At 36.6% G+C, this 22,151-nt stretch overlaps 1 protein-coding gene across 1 annotated transcript; it reads left to right on the top strand.

Annotated features, from left to right (window-relative positions):
* Positions 1–983: 983 nt before the first annotated feature.
* LOC137393787 (carboxypeptidase B-like) lies at positions 984–22,048 on the top strand. The gene is made up of 11 exons (XM_068080479.1): positions 984–1,451; positions 1,815–1,887; positions 4,744–4,883; positions 5,585–5,736; positions 10,459–10,607; positions 11,892–12,002; positions 17,176–17,266; positions 18,247–18,446; positions 20,258–20,342; positions 21,363–21,578; positions 21,927–22,048. Exons 1-11 carry the CDS (start codon positions 1,390–1,392, stop codon positions 21,974–21,976), a joined length of 1,329 nt encoding a protein of 442 aa, XP_067936580.1. The 5' UTR covers positions 984–1,389; the 3' UTR covers positions 21,977–22,048.
* The last annotated feature ends 103 nt before the right edge of the window (positions 22,049–22,151 follow it).

Below are 22,151 nucleotides of genomic sequence, written 5' to 3'. Positions count from 1 at the left end.
AATCCAATTTAATAAATTAGACTTGCGAGTAAAATGTCTGTATTTTATCGTATCGTGTCTAAACACCAACTGCCCTTCATAAAATTCGGGCCTCTTTTACGTATATACTACCAATCGCGGGTAAAACTTGCCCGGACACAGAGAAACGAACGAAAGGCCGTGTCGACCATAGTCCGTGTTCGGTTAACAATGACGTTTTGTTAGCTCAATATAAGAATATACATGTGCATGTATACAGTAATTAATATAATTTCATGAGTACAATTTAAATATAATTCACATACTACAGCTAATACACAAACAAAACTTAACATTAATGAAACGATAAGAATGAAAGTGTTATCGTGTGCTGACCTGCCAACCCAAGAGTAGGGCAATGCGTGAGATTTGGTTTTGGGGCAATTGATGTATCAATGATAGTATATATAAAATTGTGGAAATTGGGGCAAAAATCTCACGCATTTTCATTTTTTCTTTGGGGTGATTGCGTGAGTCTCACGCCCAAAGCGTGAGAGTTGGCAGGTATGATCGTGTGTTCTTTTAGTTGCGGTATTTCTTTGTAGAGCGACGGCTATCGGTTTCATTACACATTACATTAAAAAATAAGAACTATTCAATAGATGGTAAAAATATACATGTACAAAGCAATATGTTTATAATAATTATGATCAATCAAGCTCAAAATTCTTAGAATATATAACTTCGGTATTTTAGAGCTGTTTGTGTCACTTTTGTTTACAAAAACTACATGCATTTCACTATTAAAATGTTGTATTTAAATCGTTTACACCAGGTGAAAATTCAATTTAAAAAGAGTTTTATTAATTTTATATATACCAAGTAGCTAGTACTTGTGTAGTGAAATCATCACCAAATGCTCATTATTTTACTGTCTCGTGTCTCGAGTCTCGAATTTTTACAAGACAGTGTCTCGAGTCTCGTCTCGAGCTTAAAAAACCTGTCTCGTTCCACCTCTAATGGTGTATAAAACTTGAGTAAGACTTCTGCAGTCATTTGCTTCTTCTTAGCTTCACCAAAATTCTTGTCATCACATTTCGAGTGCATCGATTTTTCACATTCGCCAAGCACTTGCTGTTTGGAACTTACTCCCGTTTACAAGTTTTATGCCAACATTGTTGAAAAGCTTGAGAGCTCAACACCTTGCAACGTCCTATAGTGCATGATGCTCAGGTAATACTCGTTAGAGATACTCGTCGATTAATCAACATATCTCTTTTTTTCGCTGGAGGATATTACTTTTAAGAAATTTTATTGCTGTGAATTTCTCATCTGGTAGAATAATTGAGAGGGTTTATGGCTCTCTTATGTGATATATGTACCTCTCAGTGACACCCATCTCATTCTTCATTTATCCTGTCGCCCGTTAAGATGTATCTCTGGGTGCTCTGCGTCTTCCTGGCTAGCACTGCTGCCAGGAAGTCATTTCTTGGGTAAGTCTGAAGTCACGGAGGAAGGTTAAAACTCAGTAATGCAATTGCTTATTTTGCATCCAGGTAATAACTTAGATACAATTTTTCCATCGGCTGAAAACAAATTTGAAAATTTCATGTAATAACTTAAATCAATAATTATTAGCCAGCCATGAGCAAATATATACTGTTAGTCAATTTGGCTGACATAAGTATGAAATATTAACCTGCGGTGCAAATGGCATCTCATCAATTCACTGAATGTATAAGCAGTTACAGGCAAACTTTTCAGTGAAAGAACATAAAACCTACGATTTATATCTGCAAACAAATAACTAGGTGCTGTTTTACGATGTAGCCATCGAATGTTTTTTGATCTTGTAGAGACAAGCTCATCTCGGTGGTGCCTGCAAATCTTGAACAATTGAAATATCTCCAGGAGGTTCAACAGACGTCTGTAAGTCTGTGTATTTAAAATATTTAGTGATAAGTATGACCTATGCGGGGAGAGCTAAACAATGTCTGTGATGATCCTCTTTACAAATATGAAATTGCGATATGCGCTACTTAATGTTTTGCAAAGGATATGACTTTATTTTTGTGTCTCCATACCAAAGCTACCAACATTGCAGTTAGTTATATGAATATAAATAACACAATACAAATAATACAGTTTGAGAGTATCGGTCTAGCCCTCCAACCGACTGGACCAAACCATTTCCTGGGGGTCTTAGGCTGAAGTAAAGTAAACATGCCAATAAATTCATTTTATATAAACAAACAAATGAAAGCAAATGGGCACAGTCTTGCACGGTTGTAAAACGTCATAACCACTTGTAAAAAGTAAACTTTTTTATATTGGAGGCCTTCTAAGGTGTTTGAATCATATTCCAATATAAATCACTTATTTATCTTAATAATTTCATTATTTTTGTTACCATTAATGTTACTAAACAAATTGATATTTTTCTACCAAAGTATAGCCTGAAATAAGCACCAGCTTATTGCATTTTTGTCCCTCTAGTAATCATCAGAACTCGGGTCATCAAACAGGCTCATCAGTCAGTCTTATAAACTACATAAATTCAAAAGGCTTTAAATGTTTTATTATTGATTTTTGGCTCTATTATAGTTGAGGGTCTGTCTAAAATTCTAACTGTATGACCAATATCTAAACAGAGTGATTGTCAAGGAATCTTACTGATCTCATCCGCTAGTTTTCTTTGTAGCTATTTTTCATTTATAAAGCAGGAAAAATAAATAGATAATTCGATGGGGTTTTATATTGCTGTGTTTTTTCATACATGTATGTCTGCTTGATCAAAAGCATCTGTACTAGCAACATTGTTGTATTTTAATTGTCTTATTGCCATAGATTTTAGTTGCAGCCAATGCTATCAAGTCCTTCAATTATTGTACTCTTCTTCTAGCTGCGGTGCTAATTTATAATTTACTTTCTCCAAAAGTAGGTTGGATTTATTTATTGTTGTAATATGCATAACCTTTTATCATCAATCATCGACAAAATTGTTTTTCGTTACACCGCAAAATGAAAATAAAAAGACAGGAACCAGGAATTACTAAGTGAGTTCAACAAACGTGTTTTGAAAGTCGGTAATCTAATAGTATTGCAGAGGAGTCGGCGAAGTGAATTCTAGGTTGTAGTAATAGAAAGTTGATAAACTGAAACATGATGGTGGATGCAGCATATTGGTTATATTAGTATATTGTTTGATAGAGTTCACAGTATATTAGTTATATTGGTATATTGTTTGATAGAGTTCACAGTATATTGGTTATATTGGTAATTTGGTATATTGTTTGATAGAGTTCACAGTATATTGGTTATATTGGTAATTTGGTATATTGTTTGATAGAGTTCACAGTATATTGGTATATTGGTATATTGTTTGATAGAGTTCACAGTATATTGGTTATATTGGTATATTGTTTGATAGAGTTCACACAAGATTTTTAAACCTCTAACAGACATGCAAAAGCGATCAAGTTTGGGATAAGGCAATATGTTCAAAGATTTTGTGATATGATTTTTGGAAGTGTGATGAGCTGGAATACTTAATTGATAATACAAATGTTATAGTATAGATTTCTGTAAGAAAAATATCCTTTGTCGCTGTTGGTACGGTGAAACAGGGGGGGGGGGAAATACACAGTATATCAGGGCCATTAATCAGATGACGTAATACGACTTCTCAGCTTATGGTGCGTTTACACTGGCCGATTTTGTTACCGATTTTGTCGTGCACAGACAAATTTGATGAGTCGGTGTCGGTGTCGGTAGGTGTGGTTATATTGGTTATATTGGTATATTGTTTGATAGAGTTCACAGTATATTGGTTATATTGGTATATTGTTTGATAGAGTTCACAGTATATTGGTTATATTGGTAATTTGGTATATTGTTTGATAGAGTTCACACAAGATTTTGAAACCTCTAACAGACATGCAAAAGCGATCAAGTTTGGGAAAAAACAATATGTTCAAAGATTTTGTGATATGATTTTTGGAAGTGTGATGAGCTGGAATACTTAATTGATAATACAAATGTTATAGTATAGATTTCTGTAAGAAAAATATCCTTTGTCGCTGTTGGTACGGTGAAACGGGGGAAATATACAGTATATCAGGGCCATTAATCAGATGACGTAATACGACTTCTCAGCTTACACCGTCACTGATCTACAGCTGATCACTGATACTCTGACTAAATGCTGTCTCAAAGGAGACTTGATCCTTAGTATACACGGCTTTACCCATAAACATTTGCATCTCTCACGAAAAAAATGAAAAGTAGCTTTATCTCAATTCTCAATATTATAAAAGAATAGCTTGTTAAGGGGCTAAAATAGATGCTTTTGGTATTTTGCTCTATTATAGGAGCAGCACCATTCTGCATTTCTAGAAGACAGAAAACTTTTAAAACACGTTTGTATATTTCCTTATACGAACTCCAAGGGGCTGTTGTAGAGGCAGCAGTAAAATTTCTAGTCACCACTCTAGTGATAGACATGAGATGACTTAATCCAACTTACACCAAAGAACGTAGGAAGTCGACTTCATCTATGTATTAAGTTATTATTTCTACATGTCTTTTGCTCTTATCAAATTATAAAGTTTATAGACATTTCAGTCTTTGTAGAAATGATTTCATGTGCCTAAGCAAACTCTCATGCTAGGTAGATAAAATTTAGTTTTCCCCTATATCAGAAACTCCTAACATTAAATTGTAAAGTTCTCATTTCATTGAACAATAGATTTCCTTCAACAAACTATTTGCGATTCTTGCTTACAGGAAGTAGACTTTTGGAACCATCCAATCAAAGTTGGAGCTGGTGTAGATGTGCATGTCACAGCTGACCAGCTGCCGGAAGTCGATGCATTATTTTCTGCCAAGCACATGACCTACAAGATTAAATCTAACAACATTCAACGGTTCGTTGATTATTAATGCAAGGCCAACAGTGTCTCCGCAGAGCATTCTGTACAGTATACTTGTACAGTGTTTGTTGTGTAATGCGCTATGTACATTACTGTGTACAAAATACAAAGTAGCTGTTGATTCTGCAAAGGAAGATATCTTCAGCTTTTGCTGTAGATATATGAGAGACACAAAACCTTTGTCAAGATTTCCTGTTTTCACAGAAATATATTTTATTTTCGAATTTGTATAAAAAAAATTCTTAAAGTTTATCTCTATAAAGTGAGTCAGACTGAGAGTTTACGCAGCACTTTTTGTGGCCATCCAAAGGGTTTCCTTGGCTGCTGGTGCGGCTGTCTATTGTAAGTCATATGTCTATTGTAAGTCTATTGTAAGTCATATGTCTATTGTAAGTCTATTGTAAGTCATATTTCTAATGTAAGTCTATTGTAAGTCATATGTCTATTGTAAGTAGGGTCTAGAGAACTTATTCAATTTTACTTTTCAAAAGTTGCATGCAGTTTTTCAAACAGCAAATTAAATATTGTGATACCATCAGCACTTGATGTGATACCATCAGCACTTGACAACACAAATGTCATATGAGCTGTTCGACTCCTCTACATGATCGTATGTCAGTGTTCTTACGCACACAGACATACACACAGACATTCGTACAGACATACAGTTGATACGACATATTGCTGATTTGTAGCCTGATAGACGGTGAGCGAGATGTGAGCTGGCAGCCATCCGTTATGGCTTCGGCAGATGTGCTCACTCGATACGGAAGTCAACAGGAAATAGTCGGCTGGCTCGAGGCAACTGCTGCCAAATGTGGTGCCAGATGCACTCTCATGCCATTTGGTAATAAGGTTCACTTTCTATAAGTATGGTTGTTTTTAAGCTATATGTCATAGATCGGTCACACCATAGACTGGTCACACCATAGACTAATCACACCATAGACTAATCACACCATAGAGTAGTCGCATCATAGAGTGATCACATCCTAGAGCTATACACTATAGAGTGATCACATCATAGAATGAACACACCATAGAGCTATACACTATGCAGTAGTCAGTCCATAAAGTGATCACACTATAGAGCTATACACTATTGAGTAGTCATTCCATAAAGTGCTCACACCACAACGTCTTGACAGAAATCTTTGTTTGGCTCATGTCAGTATAGTTCACAGACTTTATGATTGTTATTTCTCTCTGTCAATTTGTTTCTATACTTGCCACTTTTAATTAAGTTTCATTACATTATATAACATCTTCATTACATTATATAACTTCTTCATTACATTATATAACATCTTCATTACATTATTTAACATGTTCTTTACATTATATAACATCTTCATTACATTATATAACATCTTCATTACATTATATAACATGTTCTTTACATTATGTAACATCTTCATTACATTATGTATTATCTTCATTACATTATATAACATCTTCATTACATTATGTAACATCTTTATTACAATATATAGCATCTTCATTACATTATGTAACATCTTCATTACATTATATAACATCTTCATTACATTATATAACATCTTCATTACATTATGTAACATCTTCATTATATAACATCTTCATTACATTATATAACATCTTCATTATATAACATCTTTATCTACTAAATAAACGGCAATCGTTGTCTGTCTGTGTGCGTGTGTGATTGAGTGTCCGCTTTATAGAGTACCGTACTTTTTGAACTATTACCCGCTACTAGGTATCTAGGGCGCGTTAACCGGAATCTCCGGTTAGTACACGCCTCTATGCATAACCTATTCATTGTTTTTACACAAAAATCACGTCATCTCTGGTTAGTGCACGCCTCTTTACGGTGCCCAACGACACTGGTGCGTTTGAAACAGCAAAGTTGCTGCCGTGTTAAAAAACAACGTCCTGAGTTCTGCGGCCTATACAAAGGTGCCTATACAGCTATACAATTGTACTGATCATTAAATAAAATAAATTAATGAATAGTAGTTTACATGCGATTAATATTTACTGCCAACGTGTACCGAGAAGGTCACGCGAACGTTGGTTTCTTGCGACTGGAAAAAACGCAGTTCTCCCCTACTAAATTTTTAAATAAAAAAAGGTAAGTACTTTTTATTCAATGTTGTATTGTCTATGAATTGCCACATTTCCACTACATAACCCTTTCACTTGCGTCCATGTACAAATTTAGCTATCGGCCTACTGCCAGCCATTTTGCCGATTTTGCTTCATATGTATACAATATTTTTTCAATTTCAAACTCCATCTAGAACGCTTGTTTTGGTTATATATTTCATTTTGCCAACATGTTAACAAGCGCTGCTATGCAAAACATTTGTTGTATCTATACTTTGTGCATTGATAAAGTGATGTGAAGCTACAAAGCAAAACGATTCTCTACAATGTTCCTTATTCTTACAAAACCATTACTTTCATCGCCATCAGAGTCAGTGTTGATATTGCTTTTTAATTATCTGTGTAATCACAAAAATCTGAATCGGCTATAATGTCATCAACATGAGTAGTTATTTGTTTTCTAATTCCGGCGCCTTTGATGAACTTCCACAAAGATGTTCATTTTTAAGTTGGAAATCCCTAAACAAAAATTAAAATATTAAACTTTAGGGTAATTTTATAGAGAAATCTTAGGACAACACTGTCACTACCATTAAGTTTTAAAGATCATTGGTTATGTTATCAACGAATAATAAAATTCAGTTACTAGTAATCGCTGGGAAAGTCGCAAAAATGTGTCTATGGCGGTCGACCATAGAAAACGCATAAATGAGTCTACTTCGGTGAAAGGGTTGAAAACGCTGGATTTGCCACTGTTTGTGATAGTAAACATGTTCATTTCCTTCTGAGTTACTTTTGCTTTTTTCCAGCTACGAGTACTACAGAATTACAGCTACTACAGAACTTGCACGGGTACTGCTACTGCGTTTTACCTACTAAATTTCTACATCGAAAAGGTTAGTACGTTTTATTCAATGTTGTATTGCCTATGAATCGCCACACCTCAACCACTTAATAACGTTGGATTTGCCACAGTTTGTGATAGTTGGACAAGTTTATTTCCTTCAGCGGCTGAGTTACCAATTTTTTTTCCAGCTACGAGTAGGCCTACTGTAACTTACTACTACAGAACTTGCACGAGTACTCCGAGGGTTGCGATAGGCGATGGTGAAAAGAAAGAGACCAGCCGGTATCGACTTACTGTCACCCTGCTTTAGCCATGACCGGCTGTACGTCGCCTGCTAAAAAGTAGGCACAAACCAAAAACTGTTTGTTCATACACCCGACAGAAAAACAAAAGATGTTGTCTATCCGCAAGTGTTACGTTGAACTAACATTGTGCTATTGTTATGTCATGCTATGTTCTTCATGTTCTGCTATACCACATGCAGCATTTTCTAACTTATTTTGCAGTATATATATATTTTCATGCATTCGTTATCCTTATTGTAACTCATAAAAAGGCTATCATGTTGGCGTTATGTTTTATTATTGTGAGGTGCTAATGCTGTATCTGCCTTGACATTATACTGTCTGTGCTGTTATACATATAAATTTTATCGACTCAACCTCATTACTGTTTGTATATACCATGTCAAAACACAGGCTATAGACAAAAAACTGGTGAGCTATGATTAGTGTTCTAAGCATGTAGTCTCCATTCAATAAATGCTGGCGATAGCAAAATATTTTGTATAATTTTGTAGAAGATACAAAACTTTTCAATACTGCCAGTTTGAACAACTTCAGTTTGCCTAGCAATGTCAATTTCATTATCAGTTCTCTGTACACAAATAGGGCAATGCCGATTTGAGTGGTTTGAGACTGATGCATTGTAGACTAGCTGTAAAACGTATTGCAGATTTCCATTGTTCTCCCAACATTATTGACATATATGACTGCATATGTGTATTCATAGTGTGATCGGCGCAAAAAACTTCAGTAGACTGCATATTTGGAGTTGTTTTACAGTATGAAAGACAACTCTCAATAAACCTCTTGTTGTACATGAATTTGTTCCCGTGGACGGGTAATGCAGCTAGCGGTTTGGGGTCGTGGCGTCGCTCGAGGATGCGCGGGAGACCTTTTTCACCCCGAGTGCAGCGAGAGTATCCAGGCGCGGCTTTCCGGATGAATGAGTTGGCGAGGCCATTGATTGCGAAGTGATTGCGTGCTAGGCGATTGATTGCGCGTGCGAGGCGATTGGTTGCAAGTGGGAGGCAATTGGTTGCGAGTGTGAGGCGATTGGTTGCGAGTGGGAGGCGATTGGTTGCGAGGCGATTGGTTGCGAGACGATTGGTTGCGAGGCGATTGGTTGAGAGTGCGAGGCAATTGGTTGCGAGTGCGAGGCGATCAGTTGCGAGTGCGAGGCGATCAGTTGCGAGTGCGAGGCGATCGATTGCGAGGCGAGTGCGAGGCAATTGATTGCGAGGCGATTGATTGTGAGGCGGGTGCGGGCCGAATAACTGCGAGTGTGAAGCGATTAATTGCGAAGTGAGTGCAAGAGCGCGACTGTCAACTGCTCGGCGGGTAAAGACTGGTCAGCCAAGGCGGGGGCTTGGCGGCAGAGGTGCGCGATCGTCAACTGCAAATATAGACGGGTATGGACGGACGCAAAAATCTAGACACATGAATCTAGAATATTTACTAGATTTTACACGCATCTAGCTGTGAAACACATTGCAGATTTCCATTATTCTCCCCAACATTATTGACATGTAATATGTGTGTGCATGTTCAGGGCAACAATTTCAGTGGACTGCATATTTGGAGTTGTTATACAGTATGAAAGACAACTCTCAATAAACCTTATGCTGCGCGTGAATCTGTTCCAGTAGGCGGGTAATGCAGCTAGTTACATTATATAACATTTTCATTACATTTATGTAACATCTTCATTACATTATATAACATCTTCATTACATTATGTAACATCTTCATTACATTATATAACGTCTTCATCACATTATGTAACATCTTCATTAATTACATTACCCTGTACAAAGTAGGGTAGTAATTATTTCCTACCCATTAGTTATTGCCTGCAGGAGCTCAGGCTTTCTAAACTTTATTGTTGCCAACTACATTATCTTATGTAAAAAAGAACAATGATGCGTTAGTAAGAAATGTGAAAACTTAGCAGTCTTGACTTTTACCTCTCCACTGCCTTGCTTTCGTTCTTATTTATTCTCCTACATTCACCTGTCCACTGCCTTGTTTCTGTTCTTATTTATTCCTCTCTACATTTACCTGTCCACTGCCTTGCTTCTGTTCTTATTTATTCCTCTCTACATTCACCTGTCCACTGCCTTGTTTCTGTTCTTATTTATTCCTCTCTACATTTACCTGTCCACTGCCTTGTTTCTGTTCTTATTTATTCCTCTCTACATTTACCTGTCCACTGCCTTGTTTCTGTTCTTATTTATTCCTCTCTACATTTTTCAAAACTTGCCTCATAAAACCAAAATTTTATTTTCTGCATGCAACCTGTTTTTCCTTCCCAGTACGACTTGAAAGAGCAATAATTTTTCATAAACTTCAGGCTCTTCCCTTGAGGGTAGAGAGATGACCGTTATCAAGATAGTTGGAAATCTAGAGGACAGGAGATCAAAGCCTGCAGCCTTTGTCGATGGTGGCATACACGCTAGGGAGTGGATCTCGCCAGCGTTTGTTAATAATATGATTGACAAAGTATGTAGATTAATCTTACGTTAATTTAACTTTTAGAGGGTACCAGTATGTTTGCAAACTAAATAAAAGATGGCTTCCGGATTCCCACAGTTTATTGTTTTTATGTAACCTGACAGGTCTACGGGTTATCATAGTGAAAACTCATTTATAGCCTTGCTTCAACAATTCACTAAAGGCTCTGCTTGTGGCTATTAATAATGGTTAATTAGGAGAGCTAGGCAAAGGATAGGATAAACTCTAATCTTTAATTAATCTTTTAGTTAATCTAATGGAGTTAATCTTATTTACATCATAAAAACGGGAGTCTGCTGCTTGTATTGGGTAAAGAACAAAAAAATCTTATAGCTTTATTTTGATAATATAGAATAGAGCTTATACAAAATACCACAAATATGAAATACCAATAATATAGAATACTGCTAATACATGTAAAATATTTTGCTAATATAAATATCATATTCTAAGAAGGTAACTATGAAAGTCATTAATCTTAATAAATATTTTAAAAACTCAACTACTTGTGATGTTGAGCATCACTTGTCTTCAGTTGGGTGCTACTCTGGTGGCCAACTGTTTGTGATGTCACGTTTGAAGCATTAGTGAAACCTACTGTGTACAGTTTTGTCACAAATAATGGCTCTGTCTGTAAGAACACCTTGAATGCCGGTGAACTATGCTTGTGAAAGTATCGTGCGATGATTACTGCATAAAGATAATAATGGCAAAGATAGCCAAAAGAATCAGCCATGTCCAAGTTCGGTTATAAATTAAGTATTTGATGAAATTCAAACAATCACAAAAAGTGGTCTTGCGGATGCCAAAATATTTCAGGTGCTTTATGTGGATAGACCTAGATCCATAGATTTGTCTGTGGATATACTATTGCTATTTTTTGCTCTACACTAAGTGACACACCCACATTTTAATGCTATAAACATGTAAGTTGTGCTACAATTAATGCTATTATGAATAAGCACTATGTTGTCATACTGCATGGACCACTGCGTTATATAGACACCATACATGTGTACAACATTCCAACACCCACCTCAGTAAAAAAGAATAAAATTAGTTATGTGAGAAGCTATTTCAGCTTGTTCTGGCTTCTACATTATGTTAGCGTATGGGAGGTTGACAAATCTACCTTTCCTGTGTTCATAAAGCATTTCTAGTTCATCTAACTCTCCTATACTTCAATACAGATGCTGCTGGCCTTGACTATGATTATGATATGCTTCGCTGCCATTAGCTATATTCATCTCCTGTTTTCAATGTTCTCTTCAGCTCATCAATGATTACGGAAGTGATTCAACAGTAACAGCGATGTTGGATGCCCATGATTGGTACATAATTCCATTGCTCAATCCTGACGGCTATCAGTACTCCCACGACACCGTATGTCTTTCCTGTCCTCTCACATCTACTGTCATCTTGCTGCAATTTATACCATTTATAGCAGTTTATTAGAATTTAACCAAATAATTGTCTTGAAATGCAAACTTGACTACCAGTTTCAGATGTACAGAGAGAGATTTACCGTACAGGTATATAAACTCGTAGAAATTATTAAAAATAGAAATTCCAATTATAAATCTAATTTGTACAAACAAATGATTTGTGAGTACAGAAACACCTTCTTCATCATTAAAAAGGATTGAATTTGTTCATTTTAGCAATCTATGAATGGCTGATCAATATGGTTCAATACATTGTTGGAGTACTCAAATAACCAAGATTAAATTCTTTAAATAAAAACAATCAAACACTCGACATATGAAATTAATATACATGTATTTTCCTTCTAGGGGATTTTGGAAAAAATAGTTTTATAAGAACTTATTGTTTGGTTTAATTTGTTTTAGAGCCCAAAAAACAACGATAAATATTTCATTTAGATATAGTCTTTAAAATAAATGTGTCGTATTAAAACTAAATGTGAAAACTTAGATTATATGTAGAAACTAAATGGATAAAGCAATTATCAGTAGAAAGGTATTCATTGTTCCCTTCCTGCGGGGTGGAAGATCGCAGAGGCAAACCCGGTTGCCAAGCAGATACGGAGGAGGCGATCGGCGCCACGACCAGGCCGAGTCTTGACTTGACAGGGGACACGACCTCCGATAATACTTTCACTCGGCTATAGGCCGGCTGCCGAGTCGATCATGCTAGCGAGAAGCGAAGCCAACCGAGAAGCAAGACTATAAAAGGAGTGACTGAGTGTCTGACTGAGAGCAGAGGACCTGTAAGTCTCGTCCTATGCAGTTTATTTGTATGCGCACTACTCTTGACTGTATTATATATTTGTGAAATACATGTATATTCATGTATTTCACAAATATATATTCAAGTAATTCATTGCCTCGCACTCGAGTAGTTTGTTTTCTTGTGGAGCAAGTAGAGAAACTATGGTCAGTTGTTTTCCACAAACGGATGTCTTGGCTCAGCGATGTGCAGGTTTGCCGGGAGAATGATTGCTGGAATTGTGCATCGTAATTCATTCTAGTGTACACTGTATATAATTTGAATTAACTTTATATACATTTTATTATTTATCTACTATATAAACGGCAATCGTTGTCTGTCTATCTATCTGTCTATCTGTCTGTCCGCTTTATAGAGTACCGTACTTTTTGGACTATTACCCGCTACTAGGTATTTAGGGCGCATTAACGAGAATCGACGGTTAATACACGCCTCTATACATAACCTATTCATCGGTTTTACACAAAAACACGTCATCTCCGGTTAGCGCGCGCCTCTTTACGGCGCCCAACGACACTGGTGCGTTTGAAACAGCAAATTTGCTGCCGTGTTAAAAAGCACCATCCTGAGTTCGGCGGCCTATACAGCTATACAAATGTACTAATCATTAAATAAAATAAATTAATGAATAGTAATTTACACGCGATTAATTTTTACTGCCAACGTGTACCGAGAAGGTCACGCGAACGTTGGTTTTTTGCGGTCACTGGAAAACGCAGTTCTCTCCTACTAAATTTCTACATAAAAAAGGTAAGCATTTCTTAATCAATGTTGTATTGTCTATGAATTGCAACACTTCCGCTACATAACCCTTTCACTTGCGTCCGTGTACAAATTTAGCTATCGGCCTACTGCCAACCATTTTGCCGATATTGCTTAATATGTATACATTATTTTTTCAATTTCAAACTCGATCTAGAACTTTTGTTTTGGTTATATATTTCGTTTTGCCAAAATGTTAACAAGCACTGCTATACAAAAAATTCGTTGTGTCTATACTTTGTGCGTTTTAATTATCTGTGTAATCACAAAAATCTGAATCGTCTATAATTTCATCAACATAAGTAGTTATTTGTTTTTTGAACTCGGACGCATTTAATGAACTCGCACAAAAAATCTTCAATCTTTCAATTTTCAAGTTGGAAAATCTCAAACAAAAATTTAAAATTAAATTTTAGGCTAATTTTATAGAGAAATCTTTGGACAACACTGTCACTACTATAAAATTCTTAAAGATCGTTGGTTATGTTATCAACGAATAATAAAATTCAGTTGCTAGCAATTGCTGGGAAAGTCGCAAATATGCGTGTACAGCGGTCGACCATAGAAAAAGCATAAATGAGTCTACTTTGGTGAAAGGGTTAAAAACGTTGGATTTGCCACTGTTTGTGATAGTAAACATGTTCATTTCCTTCCGCAGCTGAGTTACTTTTACTTATTTTCCAGCTACGAGTACTACAGAACTACAGAACTTGCGCGGGAACTCCGAGCGTTGCGATAGGCGACGGTGAGAAGAAAGCGAGCAGTGTATATTACAAAAAAAGCACACCATCTCATTCAATTTTAGAAATGCTTGAAGCAGTGCAATGCCTTCCAAAAAGCCTACTGCCCAAACGCAAGAACAGATTGATTCCCGTAGAGAAAGAGACCGAATTCGCAAAGCAGCAGCCAGACGAGCAGAAACTGCAGAGCAAACACAGCTACGCCCACAACGAAACGGAACTGCTACTGCAGCTGCTAGAAGTGCAGAAACTGCAGAGCAAACACAGCTACGCCTACAACGAAACAGAATAGTAGCTGCTAGAAGAGCAGAAACCGCTGAACAAACACAGGTACATCGATAGCAGGCCAGAATAGAAGCCGCTAGAAGTGCAGAGACTACTGAACCGACCCAGCAGCGACTCAAACGGCTCAGAGCAGCCGCTACTTCGGCCAGGCGTGCAGAAACCTCCGAGCAGATGCAGCGGCGACAAGAACATGATGCACTAGCTACAATAGCTGCTCGGCGAGCTGCATTTTTTGAGCAGATGAAACGGCGACAACAGCGAGATGCACTGACTACAGCAGCTGCTACCAGGCGCCGCGTATGGACAGAAAACTTCGCACTTGACTACAGTCCTGCAACACAGTATAGGGCCGAATTTTTCTATGGGACGAATGTCCAAAAATGCTCCAGATGTAATGCCTTACGTTGGAAAGGTGAAAGGCCATATGTAGTTTATATAGTAGATTTTATTGATAATAAATTTTATCAACAACCACAATACTGCTGCACAGTTTGTATATACCATGTCAAAACACAGGCTACAGACGAAGAGCTGGTGAGTCATGATTAGTGTTTCAAGCATGTAGAAGTCTCAATTCAATAAATGCTGGTGATAGCTAAGCAGTGCAATAGCAAAATATTTTCTAGAATTTCTTAAAATATGTAAAACTTTTCAATACTGCCAGTTTGAAGAACTTCAGTTGGCCTAGCAATGTCAATTTCATTATCAGTTCTGCGTACAAAATTAGGACTATTCCGATTTGATTGGTTCGAGACTGATGCATCGTAGACTAGCTGTAAAACCCATTGCATATTTCCATTGGTCTCTCCAACATTATTGACATGTACAACTGCATATGTGTATGCAGTCAGATCAGCACAAAAATTTCAGTAGATTGCATATTTGGAGTTGTTTTACAGTATGAAAGACAACTCTCAATAAAACTATTGCTTTACGTAAATCTGTTCCCGAACACGGGTAATGCAGCTAGTAAATTATATATTTATTAGCTTTTTTATTTTTACTTACCAAATTGGAACATTTTTAAAAATAAGTATGCTGTTTATGGGAAATTACGTGGTCTGTCAAAATAAATTTTTGTTAAAATTGTACATTCTGTGTCAAAAACTTCCCATGTAGAGGTGGTTGTAGGTAAAAGTGTGATGTAGATGAATTGTATCATGATAATGTGTAGACAATTCCTACTAGAATAATCTTATCAATGCTGTTGCACTATTTTTAGTTTTGGTACTTGGAGCAAAAAAGCTTTTGTAGGCAAGTGACTTCAGTCTACCAAATTGTTTAGATTGAAAACACCAATGGAGAGCTCGTGTGTTTCAACTATTTTTCAAGAAATCTATTTCTTTTAATTGAGAACTAGTACATACTATCTGCAACTTCAGTGATGCTTCAGAGTCTTTTGCTTTGTCTAAACATATATTATTGTGTTTTAATAAATACTGTAGGGGTCAGCGCATGTAGATGCATGATCAGTAGAAATTGCAAGACGCCAACCTAAAACACAAACTAAGTTTGTTGGGAGTCATCTCAATAATTATACATGTAGTACAGTTTTCATTGATTTTTGCTGAGCCGCAAACAAAGGATAGTTTTGCCAGCTCTGACGTTGCATGTTTGCGTGAAACGGCTAGGTCAGCTGATTAAGTAATATAGGTTACCGGTCTGACTATGGTGCAGCTGTACTCACCAACTATTGCTTTATCTTTTTACTAGCCACTCGCACTTGTTGGCTAAAATGACACGCATTGAGCCAGGTCTAGAGTTTTGGGTGGCAGCTACTGATCCGTGGCCCGTTTTAGCACTGCATTCCTTCAATGGGTGATTCAAGGACCAACCAGCATGCCGATTCATGTTGTGGCACGGTTCCAAATTAATCTCCTCATCATTGTCAGCCCCAAGAGATTCTTGTTTGAACTATAACTCAAAAGGCGTGAACTTGAGACACGCTGATAATTTTTAGGTGACAATTTTGTGAGTTTTACATTCTTGTAGAATGTGAGTGATAGAATACGTGTTTTTAATTAACAATGTTATACATGTATTACCATAATGCTATATTATTGTACTATCACTAGCTATTATTAAAATTTAATAATAATTTAATAATAACATATTTAATATGTTATATTACCATATTAGCATGATGTAGCGTTATTACCAGATTAGCGTTCAATATTTGTTATCACTGCATCAGTGTGATAAGTTTTACAGTTATATTAGCATCAATCATGAAGTATTCCAATAGCATTATGCTCTACTAAATACCATCAATAGTGAATTCTTAGCAAGAGATGGCCATTGCTATGCTAAAGGCAACTACTCTTGATTTGAACAACAGTTCTTATTGAGCTGTTCTGGCAAATTATCAGCTCATTTTCACCCTTCATTTTCTACTAAAACTCAGAAAATATTATTTCTTTGACAAATGAAAAACTGTCGCTGCTGTGATTTAAAAAGCATGTCACTGGAAGGAGAGTTTTCTTCTAGAAATATCTAATGGTTATCATATCTGGTTGCAGGACAGAATGTGGAGGAAGAACAGGGCCGAGCCGTCAAGAAGGCAATGTTATGGTGTAGACCTTAACAGAAATTTTGGTTATATGTTTGGAGGTAAGAGGTAGTACGCTCAAACAGTACAGAAGCAGCTAACTTCTGTTGGTTTGTGTTGTTAATATATTCTGATGCTTGGTGTACTAGTGTCAGTTGTTTTACATTTTGGAGCCTAGTCGTGTATATAAAAGCAGGTTCCCTGATCCTAGACTGTATTAACTACTTTTCACTGACTGTGAAAGTTAGTATAGCACCATTCCTTTTTAACTGACTCATTTTAAAGCTTCTCCAAGAACACAATAAATAATTTTTTTTTGTAATTTCAATCGTTTGCCAAAACCTATAGACTCATATAAATAGCGGATAGATCTTCTGAAAATCAAAGCAACCTTGACAGCATGTCGTTGCTAAGGGGATTACCAGAGATGGGTGTTATCATAGTTATATGTGTAATCTGGATAGTCCATCAGGAACCACAAAGAAAACACCATTGCATGTTTATATTTATTTGTAATATATTGGATTATTTTCACTTGTACATGCATGCTTATAATAAAATTTTTATCATTTTTAAAAATACATTACAAGCTGTTACCTTAATGATATTTAGTTTAGTTTTTGGTTTCAGTCAAGATCTTTGTGTAGCCTCAGACCTATATCTTAGTCAGACATTGTATTGCATGTTTCCTGTCTGGAATAATTCTATTATTATTTTATAGTGCTTTAGAATTATACTCAGTTGGTTGAGTGCGCACCTCATCAGAGGCAACACATATTAGACTACAAAACTAACTATATCACAGCGGCAGTACAATGCTAAAGATAACTCACTGATTATAGCTGATTTACAGTAAATCTTGTGTCCTAAAACGCAAGCAGAACAGAGATGAATGAAAGAAGTCAATAAGATCTCGACAAAGGGGCGGGTAGTATTCACCCTCAGTCGCCAGCCTGTCATGAGAATCTGCTTTAGAGTAACTGGCAATCATAGTTCCTTTTGTAACAGGAAGCCTTTGATTATAACTGTTTTAAATTCATAGGTTCCGGGACATCAACAAATCCCTGCAGTGAAATCTACCGTGGGCCAAATGCTTTCTCAGAGCCGGAGAGTCAAAACCTGAGAGATTTCCTGTTGGCCTTAGATAACCTTGAAGTCTACCTGTCTTTCCATTCTTATGGCCAGTACCTGCTTTTTCCCTGGGGGTATGACCGTGACTATGCACCTAATCATGACGATCTGGTAAGTTGGACCCTTCTGTATCACCTTTGTATATTGTTTTTATCCTTCAACGCAGCTCAACGCAGCTTTATTAGCCGTCGTAATTTAGTTTGTATCAACATCTTTAATATGGTTTACTAAATCATTTGCTATGCAGGCTTGTGTCACTTATGGTACACAGGCTATACTTATTTAGGCGTCACACTTTTGAACTCGTTCCTGAATGACTAGGATTTGTTCATTAAATGAATGGAATTTTATTTTTTCATGAAAAAAGGCGATTGCGAACAAATACACCATAAAAATCACCGAGGAAGGCTCTAAATGCACAATAGCTGTGCTAATCGAGCGAGGTTCAGAGCCCAGTTGGGGAGTAGTAAGTGGGTGTGGCTCACATGGATGAAAACTCACTGCGATTTAAATAAAAAAATAAAAAAGGCAGCTCAACAACACGCAGACTACTCCAGCCTCGACAGCAGGTGCAACCTTAAGATCATCCTAAATAGGTTGATTGAATTTCAGATGTTAGCAGGTAGCTGATTCCATCTTTCTAAAACTTGGTAACAAACTTGGTGCCATACAAATGCTGAAGTATATGTAGATGGCGGTAGTAGTAGATCTAGCGGGATTTGCGAGTAGAGTGAGGGTGGGTAGTTTTAGGGAGAGATCAACTGGTATAGTACAGGTTGTGAGCAAGCATACAGATACAATAGGTCTGTCTGTCCGTGGGAGACAGACCTAGCTAGCTAGACCTCAAGCTAGACAATGAGAGTTCTGAGTTTTACATTTTGGTCTTGAAAGTGAACTTGTGACCTTAGATCACATTTGAGCAGTAAATCATGAGTTACAGCGAGTGTCTTTGTGATTATCTGCTGTATCGAAGTAATCTGTCGCACAGCGTATAATATTTTAGTGATGGAAAACTTTTCATTCACAAGCTTTTGCTTCTTTTCTAGCTGCTAATATTCTTCAGCTAACAACAGTTTTTAAAAGGAAATCGAAGTGTTAGGTAATTACCTACTACTGTGATAAACCTGTGTCTCATTTGATCTGCGTTAAAAAAAGGTAAACAAACTACATCTCAAAAATTGCTAATATGCAAATGTAATTCGCGATTGCCTTTTAAAATTGGACAGCAAAAAATCACATTCTTAAATTGCATTCTTAAGTAGCCTAGTTTTAGATTTTTAGGCAGTTTTTAGAGTGCGTCTCACAGTGACAACTGACTGGAGGATACCATGTCTTCAGGTGTTTCTGCAAACATTCAATACCTAAAAAATACAGCGCCTCATCGATAACACAAAGTAAATATTTAGCAATGCAGACATAACAAGTACATGCACATTATTCAAACTGTAATTTACATGCTATAAGAGGCAGTTGTTTTTCATGCTATGAATTAAGATGCGATACATCTCCTAAAAACTTCCTTATTAGTTCATTTATTTTATCAGTCAAAATAGCTGATCAGGCTCCTCAGATGCCTAACTTTGATATTTCTATTCCTTCTCAACTCATGCATTATTTCATAATGTATTTTGTAATTTGTGTAGCAGCTGTACGGATAAAAAAAACATGGTAACGTAGATTTTTTTTCATACAAATATGAGTTACAAAATTTCTGAGTTCAGTCATTTTAAACAGTTACAACATATGTACTTATATACCTGTAACTCTTTATAACAGCAACTCCAAGACTATCCACTTCCTTAGCCACACTATTAGTTAAGCTGCTTTGAAAAATGTACTAAATTTGTTGTGTTAAACATGCTTATTGGTCGGTAATTATGTAGCCTAAATCTGTGGTAAAAAAAACTATATATTTTTGGTAGGATGATGTTGGCCAGGCTGGAGCCCAAACTATACGTGAGATCACTGGAGAACAATGGATCGTGGGAAATGCTGCCATAGAGCTATGTATGTATAAATATAAGCTTATGTTCTTTATAAAAGATTAACATGATTAATATAAAACACTTTTACATGAAACTTTCTATTTTTTCTTTACTTTTTATTTATATGACAGTTTTATATTAACAGACATTAGCTACTAACCATATCTAACACAACTTATGTTGTAATCATGTGACAAACCTCATACCATATATACGTAGGTGACTGACTGTACTCTGTCTGACTTTGTTGTCTGACTTCAGCTCATTCATATAAATAGGAAATATTCAATTTGTGTGCTCCTGAACCCACAGCGCCTGCACCTTAGAAACAATGTACTACTATGCACATAACACCAGTACCAAACAGGAAATCAGTTCATGTCACATAACAACAGTAGCAAAAAGGAAATCAGTTCATGTCACATAACAACAGTAGCAAACAGGAAATCAGTTCTTGTGCTTTGTAAGCTTTTAGATAAATAATATGAATAGTGATTTTCAAACTGAAACAGACTAACGGCTGAAACACACCATGACTTTAATTTTATTCCGATGGCAAAACAAGAATCAAAGAAAGTTTCTGTAAGTGCATATGACTGACAATAAAATGTGGTGAGAGCAAAGCACCCCTTATCCTCATTTGTATGTAAATAAAGTCTTACTATGTCTTTGTGGTTCATTGTTCGCTTGGTTGGCTACTACAGTAAACAGGGCTACTCTCACTTGGTTGGACTACTACAGTAAACAGGGCTACTCTCGCTTGGTTGGACTACTACAGTAAACAGGGCTACTCTCACTTGGTTGGACTACTACAGTAAACAGGGCTACTCTCGCTTGGTTGGACCACTACAGTAAACAGGGCTACTCAACTACCTACAGTTCTCAAACTATAGTACAGCCATTTTTTATGAGTTTGTTGGTATCATCAGATTCCAAAGAAGACAATCCATGCTGGCTAAAGGCATTGTTTGGTGTCTGGCAAAATACTTTCACTGAGCTCAATATTTGCTTATATCAAAATAAGAATATTGTTGAAATGTAGATCCTTCAGCCGGAGCATCAGATGACTGGGCATATGGTGGCGCCGGCGCTACATATGCGTACTGCATTGAGTTACCACCGAATGATGCCGATGGCTCAGGATTTATACTCCCCGAGAGTAGAATTCCAGAAGTTGTCAACTCTGTCTGGCCAGGAGTAAAGGCTATGATGTCACGAATAATCGAAAAGCGACAATTTGTGCTGCCTACTCACTATGGTTAGTCAACATTTGGCAGCATCGCTGTTATAAAGAGTGGTTCACATTTGAGACTTGTAACTTCGCCCACACACCTTTCCGGAAACATTTGTAATGTGGTAAAAAAACTTTGCTAGTCTGTTCACGAAGAGGTTTCATCAGTTTGTACATGGGAATCAGTGTTAACCAGGCTCTAGGACAAACTGTTAATTCATCCAAGGTGATGACCAATTCACAGCATGACACCAAATGATATTTTTAGAATATGAATTTAGTTTGAAGCATTAACACAAAGCTTAAACCTTAAAATTGAAATGTAGTTACCTCGGAATGTTCGTTTTATTATAGTAAACATTCTTTGCTTTTCAGTTGGCAAAACTGGAGGGCTGAGGAAGACATTGGCTCAAGCTGGAATTTAAACATTGCAAGCTGTAAATGTCTTTGTAATGTTCCTATGACCTCCTTGTCACAGATAATATATAAACATCAAGTGATTGTGGGTTGTATTTATTGTTACCAAACTGCAAGTAAACATAGCAAAAAATGGTGCATGATGAAACAGAAAATGTCAAAAACCTATGAGTACCAACAATT

This window comes from Watersipora subatra, chromosome 4 (assembly GCF_963576615.1).
Source record: "Watersipora subatra chromosome 4, tzWatSuba1.1, whole genome shotgun sequence".
Lineage (NCBI taxonomy): Eukaryota > Metazoa > Bryozoa > Gymnolaemata > Cheilostomatida > Watersiporidae > Watersipora > Watersipora subatra.
This window is presented reverse-complemented; position numbering and strand designations above follow the sequence as displayed.

Bases quoted from the DNA above. Each gene is read 5' to 3' on its own strand.
- LOC137393787 (XM_068080479.1), top strand. From the start codon at position 1,390: ATGTATCTCTGGGTGCTCTGCGTCTTCCTGGCTAGCACTGCTGCCAGG. The intron at 1,888-4,743 runs GTAAGTCTGTGT...TCTTGCTTACAG, and splicing joins AGGAGGTTCAACAGACGTCT to GAAGTAGACTTTTGGAACCA. The intron at 4,884-5,584 runs GTTCGTTGATTA...GCTGATTTGTAG, and splicing joins AAATCTAACAACATTCAACG to CCTGATAGACGGTGAGCGAG.